This window comes from Bufo gargarizans, chromosome 10 (genome assembly GCF_014858855.1).
Source record: "Bufo gargarizans isolate SCDJY-AF-19 chromosome 10, ASM1485885v1, whole genome shotgun sequence".
NCBI classification, from domain to species: domain Eukaryota; kingdom Metazoa; phylum Chordata; class Amphibia; order Anura; family Bufonidae; genus Bufo; species Bufo gargarizans.
Window position 1 is genome coordinate 64,337,222 of NC_058089.1, and position 25,269 is coordinate 64,362,490.

At 45.1% G+C, this 25,269-nt stretch overlaps 1 protein-coding gene and 1 long non-coding RNA gene across 3 annotated transcripts in view; one reads left to right on the forward strand and one right to left on the reverse strand.

Moving 5' to 3' along the window:
* Positions 1-17,088, forward strand: part of BBS1 (Bardet-Biedl syndrome 1) — a 331,388-nt gene extending 314,300 nt beyond the window's left edge. For both annotated transcript variants that reach the window (XM_044270034.1, XM_044270035.1), the window contains exons 16-17: positions 1,323-1,409; positions 13,791-17,088. In XM_044270034.1, coding sequence (XP_044125969.1) covers positions 1,323-1,409; positions 13,791-13,877 — 174 coding nt within the window. In that variant the 3' untranslated portion in view covers positions 13,878-17,088. The remainder of the gene's footprint in view (positions 1-1,322; positions 1,410-13,790) is intronic.
* LOC122920498 overlaps positions 1-17,544 on the reverse strand; it is a 215,032-nt gene extending 197,488 nt beyond the window's left edge. The window contains exon 1 of the long non-coding RNA XR_006386922.1: positions 17,379-17,544. This is a non-coding gene — a long non-coding RNA (uncharacterized LOC122920498). The remainder of the gene's footprint in view (positions 1-17,378) is intronic.
* Positions 17,545-25,269: the final 7,725 nt, after the last annotated feature.

Genomic DNA, 25,269 nt, shown 5'->3' on the forward strand with positions numbered 1-25,269 from the left:
CTTGTGCCAAAAAATAAATAATCTTCCATGAACTCGCCATGCCCCTCAAAAGTGATCTGTATAGCGCCGCAGCGATTTTACGGTGTTTTTGCAGTGATCAGAGAAAAAAATATTCTGTCACTGCGGTGGGGCGGACTGAACGCAACTGTGCGCACAAGATCAGGCCTGATTGGGCGAGCACTGCGTATTTTGTAGAGCCTATAGAACATGTCCTATTTTCTATATAGTTCTGGCAATGTGCGGATCCGCAAAATGCGGAAAGCACATTGCCGGTGTCTGTGTTTTGCAGATCCGCGGTGTCCGTGTTTTGCAGATCCGCAAAACACATACAGACGTCTGAATGGAGCCTTACAGGGGGGTGATCAATTACAGGGCGGTGATCAGGGGTTAATAAGTGACAGGGGGGGTGTAGTGTAGTGTGGTGCTTGGTGCTACTTATTACAGAGCTGCCTGTGTCCTCTGGTGGTCGATCCAAGCAAAAAGGACCACCAGAGGATCAGGTAGCAGGTATATCGGACGCTGTTAACAAAACAGCGTCTGATATACCTTTCAAGGGTTAAAAAAAATCGCATCTACAGCCTGCCAGCGAATGATCTCTGCTGGCAGGCTGTAGATCCACTGGTTTACCGTCCGATCCTGTGCCCGCGTTCACAGGAAATCTCGCTTCTCGCGAGATGACGCGCCGGCACGTCCAAGAGGAATAACACGACCGCCCGCAGGACGCAATCCTGCGTTAGGCGGTCGGGTAGTGGTTAAGTCACTCTGAGCCCATTGCCAGAATTTGGTTTCACTCTCCAAAACCTTTTTACGGGGTTAAACTGGTTGTCTAGATAGAATATATGGGGGTAATTTGTCAAACTGGTGTATAAAGTAGAACTGGCTTAGTTGCCCATAGCAACCAATCACATTCCTTCTTTCATTTTCCAAAGGAGCTGTCCAAAATGAAAGGTGGAATCTGGTTGGTTGCTATGGGAAACTAAGCCAGTTCTAATTTACACTATGTTTGATAAATGACCCTATATGTGTTTAGACTATGGCACATTTAGCAGTTTAGTGCCTTTATCTCCTGCTGTCAGCTGTGTTCTGAGTACACCCACTCCCAGCTTGGTCATGACACAGATCTCATGCTGATGAAGGACACTGTCCTGTGTGTGAATGAAAAGGGCTATCTGTCACAGCTGATGCCGTATTTGCCTCATATAGTATTTCTCAGCTGAGGTTTCTTCACTATATGTATTCATTACATTGGAATTCTAGTTCTGTACATTATACTTGATGGCTCCTGATAATCGCTGCTCCTAATATTTCTTTTTCTTTCTTAGGTTCCATTGCTGGTTCCTGGCTTGAACTATCCTATCGAGACATATGTTGATTGTTGCACTGATAAAGGGATCTCTGATATAATTAAGGTAGATGACACCTTTTTTTAGTCCTCAATCACAGAACACCTCATAATCCATCATTAACAGATAGTATGCAGAATGCCATTTTTCACTTTCACCCTCCTTCCGAACACACTGTCCGTTTTGCATCCATGTGTGCATCCATTTTCCGGCCATCTGTCCTTTTTCTAAAGCAGTTTTGCATCTATTTTTAATGGCCATTAAGAATTGATGACTTTTATTGGCTTTTTCTTTTTTTAAGATCTTAACCCTTGCAGTGCCCTCACAATATACATAGTGTTCCCTGGTCATCACATGGCCCCAATAATGCGCCCTCCCCCACTGTTAATAATGGCCCCCATAGTTCCCCCACAGTACAAATAATTCCCTAATAGTGGCCCCCAGTATGATTAATACCCCCATTAGTGCCCCCCCCCCCCCCCCGATTTGCCCCAAAAAATTACCTCGTCCACTTGCACCCCCAGGGACACTCGCTCTTCACTTGCAGCTGAAGGACATGCTTGTGATCTCTGGGAGCAGGGGCGTTGCTAGGGTCTCAAAAGATCCGGGGCACAAGCCCCAATAAATATGTTGGTCGCCCGTCGCCCGTCCCCCCCCCCCCCCCCGCACTTTGCTGTACTTACTATACAGCAGCACTTACCTGTCACATCCAGGGCCTCCAGGTGATGTCTCCTCTCTGTTATCATCTTCTCTGTAGATATTCTCCACTCGGTCCGGACACTTCTCCCAGCCTCCTCGTCTCTGCAGAGTGTGACACACAGACATCTTAGCTTCCTCACATTCTATCATTATCCCCCAACTGGAGTCCCCACAGTCTTATCCTGCTGCTTGCTGCCCCCAGTAGTAATAAGACCGCCTATAATGTCCCCTGGATCTGCAGTGCCCCCTGCAGTTAAACTCCTCCCTCCACCATACAGTCCCATGTAAATAACATCACCTCCTTCCCAGCCGCCTCCAACGCACAATCCAATGTAAACATCACCCCCTAAAGCTACTTTCACACCTGCGTTCGTGCGGATCTGTCCTGTACTTGTACAGGACGGATCCGCACCGATAATACAAACTAATGCATCCGCTCAGGACCGATTCGTTTGTATTAGATTTGAATTTCTAAGTCTCAATACGGATCCGTCCTGACTTACATTGAAAGTCAATGGGGGACGGATCCGTTTACAATTGCACCATTTTGTGTCAATGCAAAGGGATCCGTCCCCATTGACTTACATTGTAAGTCAGGACAGATACGTTTGGCCTTGCAAGGCCATGCGGACACAAAAACGCTGCGTGCAGCCATTTTGGAGGCGGACCCTAAAATGCTGCACACATCGTTTTTGTGTCCGCATGGCCTTGCAGGGCCAAACGTATCCGTCCTGACTTACAATGTAAGTCAATGGGGACGGATCCCTTTGCATTGACACAAAATGGTGCAATTGTAAACGGTTCCTTCCCCCATTGACTTTCAATGTAAGTCAGGACGGATCCGTATTGAGACTTAGAAATTCAAATCTAATACAAACGAATCGGTCCTGAACGGATGCATTCTGAATGGATCCGCATCCATTCAGAATGCATTGGGATTAAACTGATGCATTTGGGGCTGCTTGTGAGAGCCTTGAAACGGATCTCACAAGCGGATCCCCAAACGCAAGTGTGAACGTAGCCTAAACATTAAGTCCCATGTACATAAACATCATTCCCCCCCCCCACCATCCACTTTCAACATACAGTCCCATGTAAATAACATCACTCCCTCCCCCAGCCACCTCAAGCACACAGTTCCATGTCAAGAACATCCCTCCCTTCAGCCCTAACATACATCCCAGTTAAATAACTACAACTCCCAGCATCTGCCTCTCCCTTAACTTACCTCTCCTCATGTACAGATATCACCATTAGGCTCCTTCTCCTCTTCATTCCCGTCAAATCCTGCACTAGTCACATGATGGTGACATCATCCAGGTCATCCTATCAGGTCATCCTATCACAGCCTGTTTTGCTGATCACATGACCTGTGATGTCACCACAGGTCCTTCTCCTCTTCCCAGTGTAAGATTCAATGGTATTGCCGTTCTGTGTATGGCAATACAGTTGTATCCAGCAGGCAGGCAGGACATTCGGGGCATGGGACAAAACATCCGGGGCCCAGGCCCCGAATGTTTTAACCTAGCGACGCCCATGTCTGGGAGCACATGACAGCGCAGGTCCTTCACCATCAAATGAGGAGCAATTGTCTATGTGCATGCAGGTGGATGAGGTGAGTAATTTTTTTTAAATGTACTTATTTTTTTTAAATTACTATTGCCATTTTTCACTAGTGTACCCATATTAACGACAGTTAGACTGGTGTACTCCTGTCTAAAAGGCCTTTAAAAATGGCCCCATTGATTTCAATGGAGTCCATCTGGCCATTAAAATGGCCAAAAATAGGACGTCCTATTTTTTTTATGGCTGCTATTTACTGGCTGTTAAAAAAACATCCATGTGAATACCCCCATTGACTTCAATTAGTTCTGAAAATGGCCGTTAAATGGCAAATTGAACAGGTGCATTTTGACTGTTTTAAGAGTCCAATGATGATGTCCCTCTTATTGGTCTGAGTAGTGTATTCCAGAGAGTAGGGGCTGCATTACAACAGGCACTGGCCCCAAAATTTTTATGGTAGTGTTTTGGATCTGGTCAAACTGCCAGTTCAGCTGATGTACTGCTCCAAATCAATGTTAAATGAATACATGCACAGAAAGATCAAACTGAGACACACACAGCTGGGGGCAAAGCAAGATCTTATTGCGGAACAGCAGACAGTATATAGAACAGGAAGGAGTGGGGGTGTAAGGCGGTGTATATCTTTTCTATTGGCTATAAACTCTGCATTTTCTGTCACATCCGTGTGCAAGAGGAAGCTCCCCCTCCCCCCTTCTAGACTGGGGAAGCTGCTTTCTTGAGATGAACAGAAACTGTCTTGAGGTACACAATGAAGCATGAAAGTAAGATTCTTGATCTAGGCGTTGACTGGGTGCCTGGCCGCCATTTTAGCTAAAGTATAGTTCTCAACAAGCAAGTATCCATTTTGTCTCAATATTCCATAACCATAGAATCTGGGTATGGTTGGTTTGTGCATGCCTGCTGATCTGAGGGGACGGCAAGGAGTAGATGGCTGCAGTAGTTCTTTCACATTTTAAAATGTAAGATTTAAATGTGTTATAATCAGTAAATATTAATATCCGGTTTCTCAAAATTTCTATGTGATGAATCAGAAACTATATTTGTGTTCAGTTCAAATAGGTCTATCACAATGACCAAAAATGATCAATTAAGCAAAACTTGGAAAAAATTGTTGAGTGAGTCACAGCACAGACAGAGCCATTAGTTGTAGTCGTGCTCGAAGCCTCTTGGTGCTCCAACTGCCTGATTATCTCAGGAACACTACAAAGATAACTAGGTATCATGTTAATTGTGGGATTTTACTAGTCTATGACGTAAAGTCATGATTTTATGAAAGACACGGAGGCGAGTATTGCTTCAACTTCCTTTACTGACAACCACAGCAGCAAAGAAAAAAATGGTACACATTAACATATTGCCATGGCAACTGTCCCTCCCCACACAGCAGACCCTATAAATGTCCACCAGTCCTCATCACTTCCTCTTTCTTGGCGAATGCCACCTCTACCGGAACCGATACTGGCCACCTCTGAAACGGACCTCAGGAGCCGCAAACCCGCAGAACTGGAAAACCGGAGGGACATCGATCAACTCTAGCCACGGAACAGATGGAAACAAAGGAGTCCTCCTGCGAACACGGAACTGCCGAACTGGAACAGGCAGAAGGTACCCCGGAAGAACACCTGGATGCAAGTCGCCATCCTATTCAACCTGCAAGAGAATAAAAAATGCATAAAAGGAAATGTTCCATCCGCATCCAAACACCTGCAAATATGTTAGGCAATCAAAGACAGTAACATGAAGCATTCAAAATGACACTGTACATAATAAATAAACAAAGTCCCAGGGAGGGAAAACATAAAGGGAGGGCAATACTCGCCTCCGTGTCTTTCATAAAATCATGACTTTACGTCATAGACTAGTAAAATCCCACAATTTTATTCCAAGACACGGAGGCTCCTATTGCAAGTTCAAAGCTGCATGACAACAGAGGAAAAAACATGACTAGCAGGACGAAAGTAAAATTCCTTAAAAGTTGACACACGAGACCAGTCGGCAATCCTCATAATGTCCTCCAATCGAGCTCCAGACACCAACATAGAGGTGGAAGCTGCACTCCTAGACGAATGAGCCGTGAACACCGAGGTATCCACGCCTGCCAAGGACATACACCACTTAACCCAACGAGCCAGCGTGGGGGTCGCAACCGGAGCAAAAGGGCGCCGGTAAGAGAGAAACAGCTGAGGATTGTCCGTCGATCTATGCAAAGAGGTACGAGCCTCATACTCCTGGAGACAAGCAACCGGGCAAAGGTTTGGGATGGCCGGAAAACAGGGATAAGAGACCGAGCGAATATGCGTCTTGGTCCGGCGCGAAATATTGAAGGTGACCCCTTCCGGGGAAAAGGACCTGGCATCAAAATCCAATGCTCTGACATCGGAAACCCGTTTGCAAGATACCAAACAAAACAGGGTAACCAGCTTGGCAGAGAGCTGGCGCAGAGAAAGAAGGGAGTTAGGCGGCCAGGCCGTGAAAAAATCCAAGACCAAGGAAACATCCCAAGTGGAAGAAAAACGCGGCCGAGGGGGCCGCGACATACGCGAACCTTTAAGGAGACGACATACCAGGGGGTGTTGTCCCGCAGGACGACCCTCAAAACCCTGATGGAAGGAGGAAATCGCGGACCGAAAGAGGTTGATGGTACGGTACGCCTTACCCGCCTCAAATAAAGCAGTCAGAAACTCCAAAACGACAGAGACAGAGGCTGAAAAAGGGATCCACACTCCGTGCGACGCACCAACTAGTCCAAGATCCCCAAGCCGCTCTATAGGCTCTTCTGGTGCCAGGGGCCCACGACTGCTCCAAGAGTCCTCTAGCCGCGTCCGAAAGCTCCTCGGCTTGTCCGAAACGCCTGATATTCTGCACGCTAACAGCCGGAGAGATCCCTCCAGCAGGAGCGGGTGTTGCGCGCCTCCTGCGTCTAAGAGAAGCTCTGGAAGATCCGGAAGGAGCAACGGTGGCAGGATGAGCAGGTCCAGTAGGTGAGGGAACCATGACTGAGAGGTCCAAAACGGGACAATCAACACCAACTCCGCTTGTTGCCAACGCACCTGAGACAGGACCCGTGGAAGCATCGCAAATGGTGGAAATGCGTAAAGCAGAGATCCGCGCCAATCCTGCAGGAATGCGTCCACAGCCTCCGCGTCTGGATCCGGGCGCCAACTGAAGAAGCGCGGCAACTGAGTGTTCAATCGAGAGGCAAACAGGTCGATACAGAACGGGCCCCAGAGGGAGGAGATGTGTGAGAACACCCGACCATCTAATTTCCAGTCGCTGCCATCCCTGAGATACCGAGAATTCCAGTCCGCCAGGACGTTCTGCAGACCTGGGAGATACTCCGCCACCACTGTAACCTGCTGGCTGAGACAGAAGGACCAAAACTCCTTGGCCAAGTGGGACAGCATGCTCGAATGGGTACCTCCCATGGAGTTGACATACCGAACCGCCGACACGTTGTCCATGCGTAGTCGAATGCAGGCACTGGCATTGTTCTTGGCAAAACTGCGGATAGCAAAAGAGCCGGCTAGGAGTTCCAGGGCGTTGATATGGAGTGAGGCCTCCTCCTGCGACCAGGGACCTCCCGTGGAAACTCCGCCGCAGTGGGCCCCCCACCCGAGTAGGCTGGCGTCGGAGTCGATGGTGAAATCCGGACGAGGCCCGCAAATCGCCTTCCCGTTCCACGCCTGAAGGTTCGATATCCACCAACGCAACTCGTCCCGAGTCTCGGAATCCAGCGAGATCATATCCGCGTATGAAGCCCCGGACTGAAGGTGAGCGTGCTTCAAACGCTGCAGAGCCCGGTAAAGGAGAGGAGCTGGAAACACCGCCTGAATGGAAGAGGAGAGGAGTCCTATAATCCGCGCTAGGTGGCGAAGTGTAATCCGAGGCGCCGCTAGCGTCTTGCGAAGCTCCTTGCGTATGGACCGTAGTTTCGCCAGAGGGAGGCTGAGAGTCTCCGAGACAGAATCCACCGAGAAGCCGAGGAACTCCATAACTCTGGATGGGTCCAGGGAAGACTTCTCGTAGTTGATTAGGAAACCTAAACGGGATAGGAGGTTCATAGTTACCTGTAACTGCGAGCGGAGCACAGCGGGGTCCTGAGCCATGAGAAGGAGGTCGTCCAGGTAGATGATCAACCTGATCCCGCGACTGCGGAGCCAAGCTACAACCGGTCGCATAACCTTGGTGAAACACCAGGGGGCCGAGGACAGACCGAAGGGGAGACAGGTGAACCGCCAAACCTGATCCCTCCATAGGAAGCGGAGGAGATCCCTGGAAGACGTCGCCACCGGGACAGTGAGATAGGCATCCTTCAGATCTAACTTCACCATCCAATCCCCCTGTAGAAGGAGATCTCTGAGCAGGTGGATCCCCTCCATTTTGAAGTGCCGGTAACGAACAAAGTTGTTCAGAGGCTTGAGGTTTATGACGGGGCGCATCTGCCCTCCTTTCTTCCGAACCAGGAAAATACTGCTGAGCAGACCCACCGAAGGGTGTGGGACCAACTCGATTGCGCTCTTGAGGAAGAGTTCTGTGAGTTCCTTGTCTATGGCTAGTGACGCAGTCCCGGAAGTTGGAATAGGCGGGGGGGCAGGGAGATGATAGGGGGACTGGACCAGTTCTATCTGGAAAACCTGGATGGTGGCTAACACCCAGCCGTCCGACGTGATTGATTCCCAAGCATGAGAAAAAAGTCGGAGTCTGCCCCCTACACAAACTGGAAAAGAACGAGGATGAGGAGCACTTACCAAGGGGACGACGGAACCCGGAACCTCCTCTGAATGGTCTTCGGCTGGGAGCACCTCGGGATGGAAAGAAGCTCTGTGAAGGCCTTGTATCCTGGAAGGAGGATCGTTGATTAAAGGGTCGCTGACCGAAGGAGCCTCTGCCCGAGCCCCGGGCATGGAAGGAGGAGCGGCCGGCAGAACGGCCCCTGAAGTTGCCGGCCCTGGAGGAAAAACGGCCCTGGAACACCTTCCTCATAGAAGATTGGGCCTTATCAAGAGCCGTAAAGGCTCCCACGAATCTCCCCATGTCTTTAATAAAAGAATCTCCGAACAGGAGACCCTGAGCAGCACTTCCGGCCTCAGTGAGGGATAAGTTCACTAATTTTGGCTCGATCTTAAATAAAATAGCCTTACGGCGTTCAATCGACAGGGAACTATTCACGTTGCCTGCTATACAGATGGCCCTTTGTATCCACCCACGGAGATCCTCAGGATCCACAGATGCGTTGGATTCCCTGGCGACCTCAGCCATCTCAAAGATCTTGGCTAGTGGGCCGAAAACGTCCAGGAGTTTGTCCTGGCACGCTTTTAAGGCCGATTCAAGGCCTCTTCTGGGGTTCCACCCTGATTTCGATAGGAATTGGACCATTTTAGGATCCACCGACGGGGTCTCACAAACCTTATTTGCCACAATAGGTCTAGGGCATTCCGCTCTCATCTTGTTGCGAGCCTCTTTAGACAGAGGGCAACGCACCCGGGCCTCCAGGTATTGAGCCACATGACCCATGGGAAGCCATTCGGCGGATCTCGGGTGGTGGAGGCTGTCGGGATCAAAGAGAGGTTCTCCAAGGGGGTCTGTTAGGACGCCAGAAGGCCCCTGTATACCGTCAGAGGACGAAGCGCCCGGAGGCGTCGGGACGGGAGCCGAAACCAGGTCGGCTGGGGCAGAATCGGACAGCTCGTCCTCAGGGAAAACCATGTCCTCATATCTCACCTCCTCATCAGAGTCGACCTCAGAGTCGATCTCACGCTCAGGGTGCGTTCTCGCACACTTCCAATTCCGCGCCCGTTCTGCCCGGCGGGATGAGGCTCTTTTGCGCGATAACGCGCTCTCTTGGGTGGCATTGGACTCACCAATCACAGTGGTTCTGGAGGTGTGAGGCACAGGTAATTCAGCTTGTATTGTGTCATTAGAGACACCAGGGCGTGCTGACAGGGCATCAGAAATGGATCTGGTAAGGGTAGTGGTAACAGATCCCATAGCAGCCATGATGGCTTCAGAGACGGACCGCTGAAAAGCTTCCGCAGAGAACGCAGCGCCAGCAGCAGCAGGAGCAGGAGAAGACATCAGTGCTTCCCTCCCTGTCTCAACTACTTGTGAGGGGAGCCCAGAATGAGACATGATGCTGCAGAGCTAATATCAATATGTCTAAGGTAACGGCCAGCAGGCAACCAGATGGCAATACAGGTATATAAGGGGCAGGTCAGCGCCAGGGAATGAAGCAAACACCTCCAAGCTGATCAGAGACACACAGGGGGTAGTCACCCAGCTAGTGTGCGGACGGAATCGCGAAGGACCGGAAACGCACGCTGGGCGGAAGTGGGCGTGGCAACCGCCGGGAAGAAGCGCCGCACCAGAGGGAAGAAATGGGCTGAAGCCGCAGTGTGGACTACAAGAAAATGGCCGCCGAGAGCTCCGGAGGCCGAAGTCTCGCGAGATCGCGGCCCAGCACCAGAAGCACCGCCGGAGAAGAGACAGGCGGTAAGCGCAGATGCCGAGCGGGCGCAGGGGCCCCGCTCGAAAGAAAAAGGGGGGGGGAAAGGTGAGGGGAAATCGGAAAGCCGCACAGGGGGAGAAAACAAAAAGGGCAAAGAAAAACTCCAACCCCTATGACCTTCGGGCCCGCCCCCAGAAAGGGAGACAGGAGCGGGAAGGGGACAGGGAAGATGTGGAGATAAAACGGCGGATAAACCTAAAAGAAAAAACCCCTACCTAGGTTATCCTTAAGCTAACACGTATCCCCCCACACAATAGCAACACTAGTGAAGAAAAACAGCATAAGAACAAACTATAACACCGCACATAGATGCCGCAAGAACAGAGTGTACTTAGCTTGTGGCAGCAGCAAAGAAAGAGGAAGTGATGAGGACTGGTGGACATTTATAGGGTCTGCTGTGTGGGGAGGGACAGTTGCCATGGCAATATGTTAATGTGTACCATTTTTTTCTTTGCTGCTGTGGTTGTCAGTAAAGGAAGTTGAAGCAATAGGAGCCTCCGTGTCTTGGAATAAAATCAGCAGATGCCTGCTTTGAATAGAGTTGATCATGCTGACAGAGGCTCTGATCAGCTTGGAAACCACAGCTAGTTGCAGCCCACCCAGACCCGGAGATGCTGGTGACATCTATTACTGCTGTAGAGCAGGCTCCATGCCTGTGTGGGCTCTAACTTTAAAACAGTAGGTTACAGCACATATTGTAACCACATTCCATGGGGATATTGGGCACAACAGACACCACAGGACAAATTCTGCTGTCCACATCTGTATATCTGTTCTGCAGCCCTGTAAAAAGATAGAACATGCCCTATTCGTGTCCCTTTTGCAGACTAGAATAGACATTGTACAATGGATCTGCAAAAATAAATAAATAATGGATGCAACATGAATGTCACAAAGACATTATCTGTATTTTTAGCGGCTCTGTGTTTAGTGGACTACAAAATGCTTGTAAATACACCCTCAGGCCTCATGCACATGACCGTTGTTTTGGTCCGCATCCGAGCCGCAGTTTTTGCAGCTCGGGCGCGGACCCATTCACTTCAACGGGGCCGCAAAAGATGCGGACAGCACTCCGGGCGCTGTCCGCATCCGTTGCTCCATTCCATAGCCCTGCCAAAAAAATATAACATGTCCTATTCTATTCTTGTCCGTTTTGCGGACAAGAATAGGCATTTCTACAATGGGCTTCCGTTTTTTGTGGATCCGCGGTTTGTGGACCGCAAAAAACTGAACGGTCGTGTGCATGAGGCCTTATGCATACTTTCAGCAATAATAGCACTGAGACTGAGTGCAGGCCAGGCATAACAATTATAACATAACATAGTTTATAGGCTGAACAAAGACATATATATCTATCAGTTATCCTGCAACGTTGATCCTGAGGAAGGCAAATTAAGCATCCAGACAACGGGGATCAGGAGATACCACTAACTGTGAGCTGCAGGCTGCAGCACGTAGTTTCGTCTCTCACCACCTGGGGCAGCCATCTCTTTGGGTGGGCTCACAGTCCGACCTTGCTGCTGCATGCAGTGGTGGCAGCCAGTGGCGCATCTTCATCTGGAGCAGAGAGACGGCTATGTGCGGATGCTGTTCATTGATTACAGCTCGGCCTTTAACACCATCCCTCCCAACAAGTTGGCAACAAAACTAAACAACTTGGGTCTCAGCTCACACCTGTGCAACTGGATACTGGATTTGCAAGCACTTTTCTTCATCCTTAACACTAAACACTGGGGTACCGCAAGGCTGTGTGTTGAGCCCTCTCCTTTACTCTCTCTTCACAAATGACTGTAAACCTATTCACAATGCCAATACCATTAAAAAAAATTTGCAGATGACACGACCGTGATAGGCCTAATCTCCAACAATGATGAAACAGCTTATAGGAAAGAGATTGAGAACCTAGAGAGGTGGAGTAAGAACAACAACCTCATACTCAATACCAAGAAAACAAAGGAGACAATTCTGGATTTTAGGAAGAAAAAACTAAATGGACACCATCCTATTAGAATTAATGGTGGAAACGTGGAGATAGTTCAAAGTTTCAGATTCTTGGGAGTTCATATTAGTCAGGACCTCTCATGGATAAAAAACACAACAGAAATGACCAAAAAAGGCTTCCAGAGGCTTTATTTTCTGAGGAGTCTGAAGAAAGTACAACTCCCAAAACAGCTGCTTGTCAATTTTTACAGGTGCACCATAGAATCTGTTATCACATACTGCATTACAGTGTGGTCCTCTGGCTGCTCTTCTGAGGACAAGAAGACCCTCAAGCGCATCATCAGAATGGCTGGCAGAATTACTGGTACTCAGTTACCATCACTGGGTGACATCTTCACTGCTCGCTGCAGCAACAAGGCAAAAATTATCTGCGGGGATCCAACTCACCCCGGCCACAGCCTTTTCACTCCCCTACCCTCTGGTAGGCGTCTTAGAGCCCTACATGCCCGCACCACTAGGCTGAAGAACAGCTTTTACCCCAAAGCAATCAGTCTCCTAAATGCTCAGAGATTATTGCCCCTTCCTAGGATAGAAACTACCACAGACTGAAAGTGACTGCTGCATTCATGAACCCATAATGACCTCTTGTCTGCAATGGTGTCTGAATCAGTGTGTATATGCTCACAAGCACCTACTATATATATGCTGTGAACTGTGACTAGTAATGCTTTCTTGTTCCTCTGTCCATGGCATCTAGGATTGCTCCAAACAACATTTCATTGTATTGCACGTTGTATAAGGCTACTTTCACACTTGCGTTCAGAGCGGATCTGTCTGAGACGGATCCGCTCATATAATGCAGACGGAGGCTCCGTTCAGAACGGATCCGTCTGCATTATATTGTAAAAAAAATTCTAAGTGTGAAAGAAGCCTCAGACGGATCCGTCCAGACTTTACATTGAAAGTCAATGGGGGACGGATCCGTTTGAAAATTTAGCCATAGTGTGTCATATTCAAACGGACCCGTCCCCATTGACTTACATTGTAAGTCTGGACGGATCCGTTTGCCTCCACACGGCCAGGCGAACACCCGAACGCTGCAAGCAGCATTCAGGTGTCCGCCTGCTGAGCGGAGCGGAGGCCAAACGCTGCCAGACTGATGCATTCTGAGCGGATCCGCATCCACTCAGAATGCATTAGGGCTGAACGGAAGCGTTCGGGTCCGCTTGTGAGAGCCTTTGAACGGAACTCACAAGCGGAGCCCCGAACCCTAGTGTGAAAGTAGCCTTACATTGTATTGTACAGTGACAATAAAGGCATCTTATCTTATCTTCATCTTGGTTGAATGATGCACCCTCTGCAGTCACATAGGTTATACGCCCTAAAGGCTGGCCTAGTCCTGTGCTATAAAAATATGCCCTACAATGAAAAAAATTAAAACATCAATTTTTATACCTACATGTTAAAAAAAGGTGAATCATATCGGTCAACTATTATCACATAAATAAAGTACAGTATGTGACACAAAACCTTTATGGGGTTACTCTCTCATGTAGTCACACATTAAGTTGACAAAAAGGCCCTGTCATTAGGAAGTTAATGAAGCCTAGTATGAGCACTTGTTTGTGTTACATGTTACATCTGTGGGACATGTGGGTAAACCCTGTGTATGATTTTCTGAATATTGATCATATCATATTTTCTCCTGTCTTTCCTAGGTTTTTGTCCTGAGAGAGGGAAAAAGTACGCCGTTACTTACAGCACACATCAACATGCCAGTTAGCGAAGGCCTAGTGGCTGGTTGAAGTTGTCTACAGAGCTATCTTCATCATCTAAAGAGCTTGGATAAAAATAGAAAATAAGACCGAGTAACAAAGGATTGCATCCTTCTAGGACTATAGTTCTAGTTATGGATACTTAAGAAACTGCACTTTTCAAATGTCCCATTCCCAGATGTAATTATTCTGAAACCAAATTAAGGCCATTGAAGTACAATGTACAATGATGGGTAGCAGTCAGGCACGTGTTAAAGATAACCTGTAACCAAAAAATGCAGCGCAGTCTGCAGACAGCATGTTAGAAAGCAGGAGGATCTGAGTAGATTGTTTTATAGTTTTGTAAAAATAGATTCAACAAAAATGTATTCATTTTAAACCTGTGCTCGTTCTGAACTTAAAGGACTTTTTCACGATTACTATGGTTTTTAACAGATATGCTCATGTAGATGCCTAACTTATTTCCCCTGCTTTTTTTTTTTTTTTGCCCAATTTGGACTTTCCTGACCCGCTTTCACCTTGTCCCTGTCCACATCTATCAGTGACTGACAGCCATCTCTGTATCAGTTGCTCGTTAAGTGGAGGAGAAGTGGTGTATTTACATGCAATGATCACCTCCACAGTATAAGCTATTGCATTTGCTCTTCCTCATACAACTGCATTGTTTCTGGACAGCAGAACGCTGTTTAGACACTAGACACCGTGATCTGCTGTCCAGAAATGATCATTTAGATGCCTGCACGAACGACAGTTTTACCCGATGAACGCGTGTTTTGCTGCACCTTTAGACAGGCAGATTGTTGGGAACAAGCGTTCAAAGCAACGTTCAATCCTGATAATCTGCCCAATTATCTGGATGTGTAAATCTATGTTAAGTTATATTTAGATGAGCAGATAATTGTTACAGTTCGATTGTTAACAATGTTATCTTTGCATGAAAATGCTTCATCTGTCATTGGCTTTAAATTGCTAAATGCAATGGTGTCACGAACGATTATCCAATCATTACAATCTGTCCACTAAAAGTCCCTTTACAAAGGAGGATACAGCAGCAGATTGTCGGGAAGGAAACGTTTGCCCTCTCCTCCTACATTTTCTGTACATTCAGCGGTCTCCTTCACAGTATGGGGAGGACCAATCACTAATGCCATCGCTCTTCCCTATACAGACTCGTTGTTTTCTGGCACGATCTGCTGCAGGTAAACAACGATTTTTGTGTCCACATGAATGATCTATTACCCTATGGAAGAGTGTTTTGCTTTTTCAGCGGCACTGCTATGAACGCTCGTTAGAGATTGTCTTGCAGATTCTCAGCCTGTGTAAAGGGCCCTTAATGATTTATGTTTCACGATAATGGAGTATTGTAAATGTATGTAGCAACTGAACAGTTATAGTGATAATGCTCATTTAATGCTTTAAAAAAAATGTTTTTGCAAAAATGGTTATAGTTATTGAATCGTGGAATGAAAAGGTACATTGTGTGATCTTTTGGTGACGTGAATGGGGTAAAACAAACATGTTTTATTTAAATCTTTGCTGTCTAAATACAGTGAATGATTCTCAATTAAGCAAGTAAATTATTGCGTGTGAACGAATGTGTACACAATAATCTTTACACAGTTCAGTCCATACAAATACAGCTCACTACAAATGAGTCCTGTCACGGCTGTGTCATGGTCTGGTGGTAGTGGACCGTGACACTTTTGCCTTGCTGAACTGGACTTTAAGAGCCACAACTTTTTATTATTTTTTGTTGACTTTACTGTGTGAGGGCTTATTTTTTGCGGGACAAGTTGTATTTTTTATTGGCACCATGTTGGGGTACATTTGGCTTTCTGATCGCTTTTTTTCTCATTTTTTGGGAGATGATGTGGGCAAAAATTGAAATTCTGTCAGTGTTGTTTTTTTGTTTTTTAATATCAGGTTCACCATGGTATATATGATAGAATAACTTTATTCTGCAGAATGATACAATTATGGCAATACCAAATTTATGTACAGTATTTTTATTTTTTTTTTCCTGTTTTACAATTTTTGCATAATGAAATCCCTTTTTATAAAAAATCTTTTATATCACCAAATGTAAGCACTCTACAACACTAGATGAAGGCAGAATTACTCCCATACGGGAGGGATGGCAGGCTGCTGCGCGTGTGTGCCAGGCAGGCCTCTCAGGACGCGAGAATGACTATGATAGAAACAAGTTTGCTCAGAGAGCAAGAACAAGAGAGCATGGTGCACTAAGGGATTCCACTAACAATTCTTTATTAAATAAACTTTAAAAACACAAATAAAAAGCTTAAATCAAGGAGGGCCCTCCTTGTTTTGTTTGTTTAATGTTTAATAAATAATTGTTAATGGAACTTTCTTGTTCTTGCTCCCTAAGCAAACGTGTTTCTATTTAGTTTACATAGGGGAACTGGGCAGGTGTGTCCATTGTCTCCTTTACTTTATTTTGCAGTAGCGCTCAAGCCTCTGGCACTGTCAATTTGACAGGATATTAATTAACTAGGTATCTCTTTGGGTGGCAGAGAGGCTGCATTGGGGTATATATGCTGATTATATGGTAATATTTCTCTCAGATCCTAAAAATTCCTTTTCATACACTGCCTCGATTATAGACACCTTTGGCAGGTTCTCTGATCTCCTAGTAAACTGGCAGAAATCCTTTCATATGCCTCTTTGTCGTTCGGGTTTGCATATTGGCGGGGAACTTTGTCATCCCAATCCTACTCCATGTCGAGCCCTTGCTATCTCAGGGTCAAGCTCAAAGTATTGCTGTTGAAAATGATCACCCTTCTTAAGCTTTTGTGTACCCTGGAAAATATAGATACTATAGTACCACAGAGGTTTTTTGGCGCAGTGGACTCTAATGTCCCCCTTTTATCTAGGGTAAAAAGAGACCCAAACTTTGTTTAAGCACCCTTCAGAGACCAAAAGATATGAGGCAAGCTGCTCTGGCTGACTTCCAGCTGTATTAGCTTGCTTGACAATTATGTTATGTCAAGTCATGGTTATGTAGTAAACCCCTGTCTAATAGCGAGCATCATCTCCAACATTTGCTGTCAGATTACTCCCTGTGGGCAGTTCTAGAATAATGCTTTTCAGGGTCAATTACTACATTGCATAGATTGACCACACATGTATGGGCCAATAAGCAGATATCATTCTTTGGTGCAACTCTTGCTGAGACTCCCGTGTGGCAGAATAGTGGTTTGATACAGCTCAGGTCTCTCCCAGATTCAGAGTTTTAGGGTAGAGAAAACAAAGAAAAGGAATTAGGAGATGGGGGGGGGGGGGGGGGGCGTCCCGGGACGTGAGTCACATAATTGACATTGGTGATATAATCAGGAGGACAAGATAAACAATATATCATTTACTTGACACAATATTTGTGGCTAAAATAGACAAGTACCTATTGTCCCTAGCAAAATATGCCATCATGATCATTAGATCACCATCATTTTAGAGCCTCTGTGATTTAAAGGGAACCTGTCACCTCCAAAACACATATAAAACAGACATCATTACCTTAAAGTAGCCCCCAGTGTGTTCACAATGATGTTTTTCATTCTTCCATCGGTTGCTGCATACTGTATGCTGTAAATGCAGTTTTAATCACCCCTCTTGCTATCTTCAGAGTGAGCTTGAAGTCAAGGAGGCAACAGCCTCCTTGCTTCAAGTAAAAATAAGCCCGCCCCTTACCCGTCCTCTTCACTTTGATTGACATCCTGCCTAGAGGCTGGGATCGCGCAAGTCTTGCGCATGCCCGATGCGCTCCATGTTACTGCGCAATCCCGTATCCGGCTCATGCAGTCACACGTGACAACTGTCTTGCGTTTTCCTGCCCCTGAAGCCAGTGATCACGCTGATGCTGTGGACAAGAAACGCTGGGCGTGCGCACTTGAAATGGCCGGCGCATGCGCAGTGAGAACAAAGCTGCCGGAGACGGGATTGTGCAGTAACATGGAGCGCACCGGGCATGCACAAGACTTGCGCAATCCCAGCCTCTAGGCAGGATGTCAATCAAAGTGAAGAGGATGGGTTAAGGTCGGCCTTATTTTTACTTAAAGCAAGGAGGCCGATAGCGAGAAGGGTGAATAAAACTGCGTTTTCTTACAGTATGCAGCAACCGATGGAAGAATGAAAATCATTGCTAACACTGGGGGCTACTGTCAAGTACATAAGACTTTTTGATCGCTTGGTATTATACTTTTTGTGAAGCAAGGTAGCAAAATATGGATGTTTAGGCACATTTTTTATTTATTTTTTTACAGCGTTCACCTGTCGCGGTATATCATGTGATATTTTTATAGAGCAGGTTGTTACGAACATGGTGATGCCTAATATTTCTATTATTTTTGTTAAGTTTTACACAGTAAAAGCGTTTTTTACAAGAAAAATATCTTGTTTTTGTGTTGCCATTTTCTGAGTCTCATATTTTTTCATATTTTACTTTTGTTACACAGTGTAATACACTTACAGCCTGCTTGCCTGTGAGATCCAGAGGCTTACATGGAAGGAAGCACAATGCCTATGGAAGGCATTAGGCTGCCTTCCTACCCAGACAAGCACATCGCACGTGCCGCGGTCATCGTTGACCACATTATAGCAAGGGTTAATGCATCAGTGTTTTCACCAATGCCGGTGAATACAGCGGGGGCCTGGCTATCAGTGACTGCCGGACCCCTACTGCTGTATAGCGCTGAGATTTAAGGCACAGTCCCCAGCGCCGTATCCTACGGGTTAATCGATTTGATAATCTACGAAAGCGGGAGGTTTATTGGATATACCGACTTGATACTCTTACCCCAATGGCCTTAAGACACTATCATTTTAAAGAGTAACAATAAAATGAAAACAACAACATAAAAATAAGGGGTAAAAAAATATCAAATTAAAAAACTAAAATAAAAACAATCTGAGTAAAATGATAAATATACTAATAGGCGGGTATGTGAAGGTGAGTGATAACTAAGGGAGAGACCGGGATAGAGATTGGGTGTATTGTATCCTTATATACACATAGGGGTTGAGGATGTGACACCTGCACATATTTTTACTATATTGAAGGGGTTGTCCGGGCTGTTCATATTGATGACCTATCCTCAGGATAAGTCATCAATATCAGATCGGCGGGGGTCTGACACCCAGCACCCCCGCCGAACAGCTGTTAAAACTAAAGACGCGTGCCGTGCCAGCGCTGCCTCTTCTTCATTGTTTACCTGCTCACGTCGCATCTGGAGCGGTGAGCAGGTGTAATTACACCCAAGCCATACCATTCATTTCATTGGGATGGATCGCTCCTATACAAGTGTATAGGAACGAGCTGTCCCATTGAAATGAATGGGATAGTTTGGGTGTTTAGGTTATCAATAAAAATAACTTGGACAACCCCTTTAATTTTTACTGTGTCCATCAATTTTATATTATATATGCCCCTACTGACATATGGAAGTGCGTCAAGTCATATCCCACATTTGTTATATGTATAAATGTGCATACATGATGGCCTCTGTATATATACAGTGGATATAAAAAGTATACACACCCCTGTGTAGTCAGGTTTCTGTGATGAAAAAAAAAATGAGACAAAGATGAATCATTTCAGAACTTTTTCCGCCTTTAATGTGACCGATAAACTGTACCAACACTTAATTGAAAAACAAACAGAAATCTTTTAGGTAGAGGGAAGAAAAAATATAAAAATAAAATAATATGGTTGCATAAGTGTGCACACCCTTAAACTAATACTTTGTTGAAGCACCTTTTGATTTTATTACAGCACTCAGTCTTTTGGGGTATAAATCTATCAGCATGACACATTTTGACTTGGCAAGATTTGCCCATTCTTCTTGGCAAAAACACTCCAAATCTGTCAGATTGCGAGGGCATCTCCTGTGCACAGCCCTCTTCAGATCACCCCACAGATTTTCAATCTGATTCAGGTCTGGGCTCTGGCTGGGCCATTCCAAAACTTTAATCATCTTCTGGTGAAGCCATTCCTTTGTTGATTTGGATGTACAGTCAGGTCTATAAATATTGGGACATCGACCCAATTGTAACATTTTTGGCTCTATACACCACCACAATGGATTTGAAATGAAACAAACAAGATGTGCTTTACATGCAGACTGTCAGCTTTAATTTGAGGGTATTTACATCTAAATCAGGTGAACGGTGTAGGAATTACAACAGTTTTCATATGTGTCTCCCACTTGTTAAGGGACCAAAAGTAATGGGACAGAATAATAATCATAAATAAAACTTTTTTAATACTTGGTTGCAAATTCTTTGCAGTCAATTACAGCCTGAAGTCTGGAACGCATAGACATCACCAGACGCTGGGTTTCATACCTGGGGATGCTCTGCCAGGCCTCTACTTCGTTTTTTCTTCAGCAAGTGAAATTCATGCTCAATCGGATTTAGGTCAGGTGATTGACTTGGCCATTGCATAACATACCACTTTTTCCCCTTAAAAAAACTCCTTGGTTGCTTTTGCAGTATGCTTTGGGTCATTGTCCATCTGCACTGTGAAGCGCCGTCCAATGAGTTCTGAAGCATTTGGCTGAATATGAGCAGAAAATTTTGCCCAAAACACTTCAGAATTCATCCTGCTGCTTTTGTCAGCAGTCACATAATCAATAAATACAAGAGAACCAGTTCCATTGGCAGCCATACATGCCCACGTCATGTCACTACCACCACCATGCTTCACTGATGAGGTGGTATTCTTAGGATCATGAGCAGTTCCTTTCCTTCTCCATACTCTTCTCTTCCCATCACTCTGGTACAAGTTGATCTTGGTCTCGTCTATCCATAGGATGTTGTTCCAGAACTGTGAAGGCTTTTTTAGATGTCGTTTGGCAAACTCTAATCTGGCTGTTCTTTTTTTGAAGCTCACCAATGGTTGACATCTTGTGGTGAACCCTCTGTATTCACTCTGGTGAAGTCTTCTCTTGATTGTTGACTTTGACACACATATACCTACCTCCTGAAGAGTGTTCTTGATCTGGCCAACTGTTGTTAAGGGTGTTTTCTTCACCAGGAAAATAATTATTCAGTCATGCACCACAGTTGTTTTCCATAGTCTTCTGGGTCTTTTGGTGTTGCTGAGCTCACCGGTGCATTCCTTCTTTTTAAGAATGTTCCAAACTGTTGTTTTTGCCACGCCTAATGTTTTTGCTATCTCTCTGATGGTTTTGTTTTTTCAGCCTAATGATGGCTTGCTTCACTGATAGTGACAGCTCTTTGGATCTCATCTTGAGAGTTGACAGCAACAGATTCCAAATGCAAATAGCACACTTGAAATTAACTCTGGACCTTTTATCTGCTCATTGTAATCGGGATAATGAGGGAATAACACACACCTGGCCATGGAACAGCTGAGAAGCCAATTGTCCCATTACTTTTGGTTCCTTAACAAGTGGGAGGCACATGCAAACTATTGTATTCCTACACCGTTCACCTGATTTGGATGTAAATGCCCTCACATTAAAGCTGACAGTCTGCAGTTAAAGCTCATCTTGTTCGTTTCATTTCAAATCCATTGTGGTGGTGTATAGAGCCAAAAATGTAACAATTGTGTAGATGTCCCAATAGTTATGGACCCGACTGTATGCTTTGGGTCGTTGTCATGCTGAAAGATGAAGTTCCTCTTCATGTTCAGCTTTCTAGCAGAAGCCTGAAGGTTTTGTGCCAATATTGACTGGTATTTGGAACTGTTCATAATTCCCTCTAGCTTAACTAAGGCCCGAGTTGCAGCTGAAGAAAAACGGTCCCAAAGCATGATGTTGCCACCACCACGCTTCACTGTGGGTATGATGTTCTTTTGGTGATGTGCAGTGCTGTTTTTGCACCAAACATATCTTATGGAATTTTGGCCAAAAAGTTCAAGCTTGGATTCATCAGACCATAACACCTTTTCCCACATGCTTTTGGGAGACTTCAGATGTGTTTTTGCAAAATGTAGCCTGGCTTGGATGTTTTTCTTCGTAAGAAAAAGGCTTTCGTCTTGCCACTCTACCCCCATAGCCCAGACATATGAAGAATACTGGAGATTGTTGTCACATGTACCACACAGCCAATACTTGCCAGATATTCCTGCAGCTCCTTTAATGTTGCTGTAGGCCTCTTGGTAGTCTCCCAGGCCAGTTTTCTTCTCATCTTTTCATCAATTTTGGAGGGATGTCCAGTTCTTGGTAATGTCACTGTTGTGCCATATTTTCTCCACCTGATGACTGTCTTCACTGTGTTCCATTGTATATCTAATGACTTGGAAATTATTTTGTACCCTACTCCTGACTGATGCCTTTTAACAAGATCCCTCTGATGCTTTGGAAGCTCTCTGTGGACCATGGCTTTTGCTATGGGATGCGACTAAGAAACTTTCATGCAAGACCAACTAGAGCAGCTGAACTTTATTTGGGGTTAATCAGAGGCACTTTAAATGATGGCAGATATGCTGACTCCTATTTAACAAGATTATGAATATGATTGCTTAATTCTGAACACAGCTAGAAGAGGGTGTGCACACTTACGCAACCACATTATTTTAGTTTTCTTCTCTCCACCTAAAAGATTTCAGTTTGTTTTTCAATTGAGTGGTATAGTTTATATGTCACATTAAAGGTGGAAAAAGTTCTGAAATGATTTTATCTTTGTCTAATTTTTTTTTACAGCCCAGAAACCTGACATTTTAACAGGGGTGTGCAGACTTTTTATATCCACTGTATATGTGTATATATATATATATATATATATATATATATATAGCAGTATGGATATACATGTGTAGTGACCAGTGTTAAGCCAGTATACGTTGGCATGTACAAACATGCTTTTATATGTATTATTTGCTTGATATCTTATTTGCAGGCAATATATGTTCCTATTTGAGGTGCATTTGTTCTGTTCTGTTTTCAATAAAATAATCTTAGGCTACTTTCACACTAGCGTTTTTGCTGGATCCTTCAGGGTTCAGCAAAAACGGTTCAGTTACTGATAATGCAACCATCTGCATCCGTTATGATCGGATACGGTTGTATTATCTTTAACATAGCAATGACGGGATGGAAAGTCAATGGGGGACGGATCCATTTTCTATTGTTTCAGATTGTGTCTGAGAAAACGGATCCGTCCCCATTGACTTGCATTGTGGGTCATGACTTGCTCCACATCCCAGGACGGAAAGCATACCGCAGCATGTTGCGGTTTGTTCTCCGGTATGAGAACAGAACGGAATGTATTTTGGAGCAATCCGTTCTGTTAAGTTATATTTTGTCCCCATTGACAATCAACGGGGACAAAACGGAAGCAGGTTTTTTTTTTTTTTTTCGGTATTGAGACCCTATGACAGATCTCAATACCGGAAAATATTAACTCTAGTGTGAATGTAGCCTTATAGGGGTTTAAATCATGGAACCTCTAAAATGGTTATCAGGATGGCCTATTTTGCTAGGGACAATAGGTATTAGACACTGTTGCCAATTTCAGCTACAAATATTGCATGAAGTGAATGATATATTGTTTATCTTGTCCACCCGATTATATCACTAATGTAAATTATGTAAGTCACGCCCTGGGGCAGCCCCCCTCTTCAGCCAGTGCCTTTTTAAACTGCATGCTACGCCAATTTTTATTGTGTAAATTGTCCTGAAGAAGGCCTTTCACCCTTGAAACTCATTGACAAAAATAAATAAATCTTAACTGCATCTACCACGACTGATGTCCATGCTGACAGCGCTGGAATAGTGGTTCATTTTCTTCTCTACCCTTGATGTTATCCTGGCATCTGTTTCATCGGTGTGGGCATGAACCTGGGCAGCAGAGCAGCCATCCCATTTTCTGGTCGGGGTAAACTAGCGAAGCTCCTGTTGCTGTTGTTACTCCTCAACAGCATTTGGTAATCTCAATATGTCACCTATCACACATATTTAGACAGCACCACACATGAGGCGCTGCCTCTTTTTTTTTTTTTTTTTTTGTGTGTAAGATTCTTGGATGAGAGTAAGAGTTTTGGATGAGATATGGCATAACTTCCTTATCTTGTCTTTATTAGTGATACTCTCCTTTCATTTGAAAAATTGCAGGTTGCATTTGTATTTGGGCACAGACTTTTACTTAGGTACTGGGACTTATACATTATCCCGGAGGTTCTGTATCCATGATGGACCGTTACTTACAATCAAGTTATAACCAGCACGGCCGCATATTTTCCTAAAATATAAAGGCCTTTTGGTGCACATCTGACATTGAGCACGGTCTCCTATTTCATGGGCAGGATCCAGTCTGGGTAGAGCTTTATTTACCTACCCGCTCAGTTGTATAATTCTACCTGTACCCTTCAATTATACAGGGGTAATTATTGGTGTTTTCTTTTTTTTGTGGCCATTACATTAAAAATGTAATTCTATACCTCAGATCAAAAAGAGGTACATTTAAAGAAGCAAAGAGGGACTGAGGTCAAAAATAGGGACTGTCCCTCCAAAACAGGGACACTTGGGATGTCTGCATATAATATTCCTCATGCAGGTTTCTATCAATATCTGCAGCTTAGATGCGCCTTATCCGCACAACTCCTACCCACTGATCCTTAGGAAACAGGGCCCTAAAGCTCTCATCTCTGCTGTATACACACATCTGATGCAAACTATATTACTTGGGTTACCTATTACTGCTGAGGCTAAATGGTGTAGAGACCTATCTGATATCACTCCAGGATTACAGGTTCATATAACTTTGCATATTACATCAATTTTACTTAACGTCTTGCTCATTTGTTTAAGATGCGTAGGATCCCCACTACTCAGTGCCACAGATGCCCATCCCCAGATGCTGGTTTTATTTATCTCCTGTGTTATTGTCCAGAGCTGCAGACCTTTTGGGGAGCAGTAACTGGTTTTATATCAGCTGTGATGAGACTTCTAGTGCCTCTTACCACCAGGATGTGTCTCTTGGGAATCGTGGAGGAAGACAAGCGGCCATAACATTCAAGGCTTTTGTTACATAATGTGCTATTTGTGGCTCATAAATTGGTGGCACTTAGGAGGATGGCTAGGTCCCCCCCCCCCCCCCCCCCCAATCTGTTCGTCAACTGAGTAATTTGGTTAATGCAATTATTTGAGAGGATTGTATATAAAAATAGAAACTGTACAACAACAATTCATAAGGTTTGGGATCAGTGGTGCTAATCTCCGCTAACAGTCTATACACAGAGAGGTTTTCAGCGATCTCTTGTTGTTGTACAACGTTAACTCTCTAGACCGTTATTTAGAGGCAATTCTGTCTCAGACATTCCTAGAAGGAGCATCACAAGATATATGCCCTCTGGGGTTTGTGTGGAATCTTTACATTATAGAAGACTGTATTTTTCTGCCTACTACTATACAGAGGTGCCTCTAACTATGGAACCTAAATATAT